Here is a 3,274-nt window from a genome sequence, read left to right on the forward strand (position 1 = left end):
TTCTACACATTGAAACGATTGAAAACAGTCCGGGGAGAAAATACAGAGGGAACAAAACCGTTCAATGCAACTCTCTCTGGCTGCCAGATTTTTGAATATGAAAAGAAAAAGGGAAACAAGGACGTGTTTTTTTTTTTTTTTACAACAGAATGATGGAGATATTCGTGGAGGAGGATGGATACATGGACGCCATAAAGGTAAGATCATACACGATTTTCAATTTTCATCAGACAACAGAGGTTAGCCAAAGGAAACAGCCAAATAATAATAAAACAAAATTTACCTTATTGAATATTTATTTATCTTTCAATTATATTGTTAGACACTTTAATCAGTTATGGTCAAAATTAAAATATAGTTTCTATATCGGATTTTGGATTTCTACATCGACCAGCCATGAACCTCACCGCATGTCACTGCTGGAGAAAAACCTAAAGCTGCTGCTGCAGCGTCCTGACCAACACCACGAAAATAGATCATTGCACAGCAGTTTAGAGACACTGCATCAACACTTTTTATAAGGATAATCTTGTTCATCTTTTTTGTTTATAAGGTTATGAATGATTCTTGGCTTAAGAACAACCGAAGGGAGGAAGACTTTAGATGCTCTTCAGCTCTTAAACAAACTCCCTGAAAACCTGAAATGTGTAGAAAATGTTAGATTCTGTGGTCTTAAATCCAATAGGGTGCAGTGCAGCTTTTACATAAAAGTAAAACATTATCATTCCTCAGCTGTTTGTGTGTAATTTCTTTGCTTTTTATTTGTTTTAAATTATCTTGTGAATCTGAAAGTTACTTTTGATCACCTTATCTGTGAATGGAGATAGACAGATGGGCTTGTTTTGCCTTTTTGCCCACAGCTGACACAGATCTTTCTGACTCGGAGAGCGGTGAGGATATGGTGATGACGGAAAGGAAAGGGAGTAGTGATGAAAACCCGGGTTAATCACAGTCCATGTTGCTGTTGAGATATGCAATCATATTATTTTACAGTATAATATTTTTGCAGCCCTAGTTTTTGCTGATATTCAAAAATATTTTCATCATAAATGAAGCTGACGACAGGGCTGCCCTTTTAGTCCAGAGTTTTTTGGTCTTTCAGTCAAATCCTAGGAAACTTACTGTAGCTCAGCCAGAGCATTGAACATGAAGTCAGCCTTTATGCTGATGATTTATTGCTTAAAAAAAGAGAAAATCTCATATTTGTTCTTTTTAATGTCCTTACTGTCAGAATTTACAAAGTTTGGTTACTTTTGCACATTTTCCACCTCTGCTCTGTTTTTAGTTTTCAATAAGATTTCAAAGAATTTCAAACATAAAACCTCTTGATCCTTGTCATCGGTTTCTCTGGGGAAAACGCAGAGAGTAAACTCATCATAAATTTACCTCCACCCATTATTTTCACATCCTTCTGCTGCACAAACACTGAGGCAAACTAATTCTTCTTCTTCTTCTTTCTGTCTTTGTCTGTCCATCAGCCATCTTTTCTGAAACACTAAAGAGCCAATTAGCCTCCTGTGAGTGTGGAGCATCCAGATAACATCAGCTTAGAGCTCATGCAAGACATGGGAATTTTTTCACAACCAAGAGTTCCTATTTCCCCATCATGCTCAGATTGCATACCTGCTCAGCTGACGGCCTCTTTCTCAACGAGACACATTTAGCACCAGCTGAAGCGGAGCGCCACATTGTTGGCAGTGGCGTTGTCAGGACGTATATAAATTTACACGTAACCGTGGCCCCTGCATTTCCTAGGCCATACGATGCGGTCATGCTCACCCCCCGGCCCCGCTGTGACACCCTCGTGTGCCTGGACCTCCTGCAACAGTTGGTCCCATCATCCATCACTGAGAGTCACACGCATGGCTCAGGATACTCTGCTTGTTACCCGTCCAGTTTTTCAGAATCAACGGGGCAAAAGTTCAGCATGATCAGCATGATCAAACAGCACAGTTCTGGTGAAGATGCTTAATTTATGGAGCAGAGGTCGAACTGTCTGTGTTTGGACATGTTAGCTTTGCTATTTGGTCCTCTGCTCCCTGGCTGGAGGATGAAACAGAAATTGCTTGTGCATGCATGAACAGGTTGCAGGTATTAAGCTGAAAATGATTACATTCAAAAACACAAATCCTAACATGATATTTATGTTGGGGCCCAAACTGACCTCAGATCAGTTTGGGGCTGTTCGTCCATGTTTAAGGCAAATTATTGATTTTCTTTGTGGGAAAAAATAGAAAATGTGGTTGTAAGAAGCTTATGATAAATGTTTTTTTATTATTCTAATTGGTACAGATAATTTTATGTGTAAAACAAACAAAGTTGTACATTTTACTTGATGTGCACCATGTATTGTATTCAGACCCCTTGAACGATATGCCTTACAATACTACAATATTACAAACACATTATTTATTTATTATTTTTTTTATTTTATTTGGATTTTATCTGGTAGACCAACACAAAGTGATGCATCATAGTGAAGTGTAAAGAAACTTTGAAAAGTGTGGCATACATTTGCATTTAGCCACTCTGTGTCAATAGTTTGTAAATCCAATTTTCACTGTATTGACAGATTTTGGGTTAGATTGGATGGAGAGCAAATCTTGCCTCTGAATATTCAATTAATTTAGATTTAGACTTTGACTAGGCCACTCTAACACATAGGTATGTTTTAATGTAAACCAGAGGTGTCTATGCTAAAAAATGAGGGGCTAAAAAAATGGCCCCTCAAGTTGGAAGTACTTGAGGGTCCAAAAAATGTGATTATATATATTTTAATAAAGATTGCAAAAACTATTTCATTTTCTATTTTTGCTACTCATCAAGAACCGCACAATGTTTTATTGAAACGACAAAAGCAGTCTGGTTTCTGTTGATAAGGGATCCATGAATCACAGTAGATCCAGACCTTAGAGAAACTCACAGAGACAAAAAGCAGAGAATGAGTTGAATGTTTTTTTTTCCCCCTAGATTTTTTGTGTTTGTATTCTTAGGATTAAGTACAGGAGATTGCTCACTCTGTCTAATTATTTAGCCAGGTTAAATAAACGTTTAATCTTAAGCAGCATTAAAAAAACATAAATACATTTTTCATCTTCTGACTTTAAAATCCATTTTAAAAGACCTTCAAATGAATGTAACTTATTCCCTAACCCATCTCCCTCCTGAGCTGATAAATCAAATTTATGAACTCAGTTTCTGAATTCTTATCAAGGTCAGCATAAAATCCTTTTGAGGGCTGTAAATGGCCCCCGAACCACAGTTTGGACCCCCC

The 3,274-nt window shown here is 37.4% G+C and overlaps 1 protein-coding gene across 1 annotated transcript in view; it reads left to right on the forward strand.

The window, feature by feature from the left end:
• Positions 1 to 20: 20 nt before the first annotated feature.
• The window catches only part of nr2f5 (nuclear receptor subfamily 2, group F, member 5), a 33,290-nt gene continuing 30,036 nt past the window's right edge, over positions 21 to 3,274 (forward strand). The window contains exon 1 of the mRNA XM_015039462.1: positions 21 to 197. Within this exon, the coding sequence (XP_014894948.1) occupies positions 65 to 197 (133 nt within the window). The 5' untranslated portion in view covers positions 21 to 64. The remainder of the gene's footprint in view (positions 198 to 3,274) is intronic.

Source organism: Poecilia latipinna, unplaced genomic scaffold (assembly GCF_001443285.1).
Source record: "Poecilia latipinna isolate Pla-1442-1.1 unplaced genomic scaffold, P_latipinna-1.0 Scaffold473, whole genome shotgun sequence".
Classification (NCBI taxonomy): Eukaryota; Metazoa; Chordata; class Actinopteri; order Cyprinodontiformes; family Poeciliidae; genus Poecilia; species Poecilia latipinna.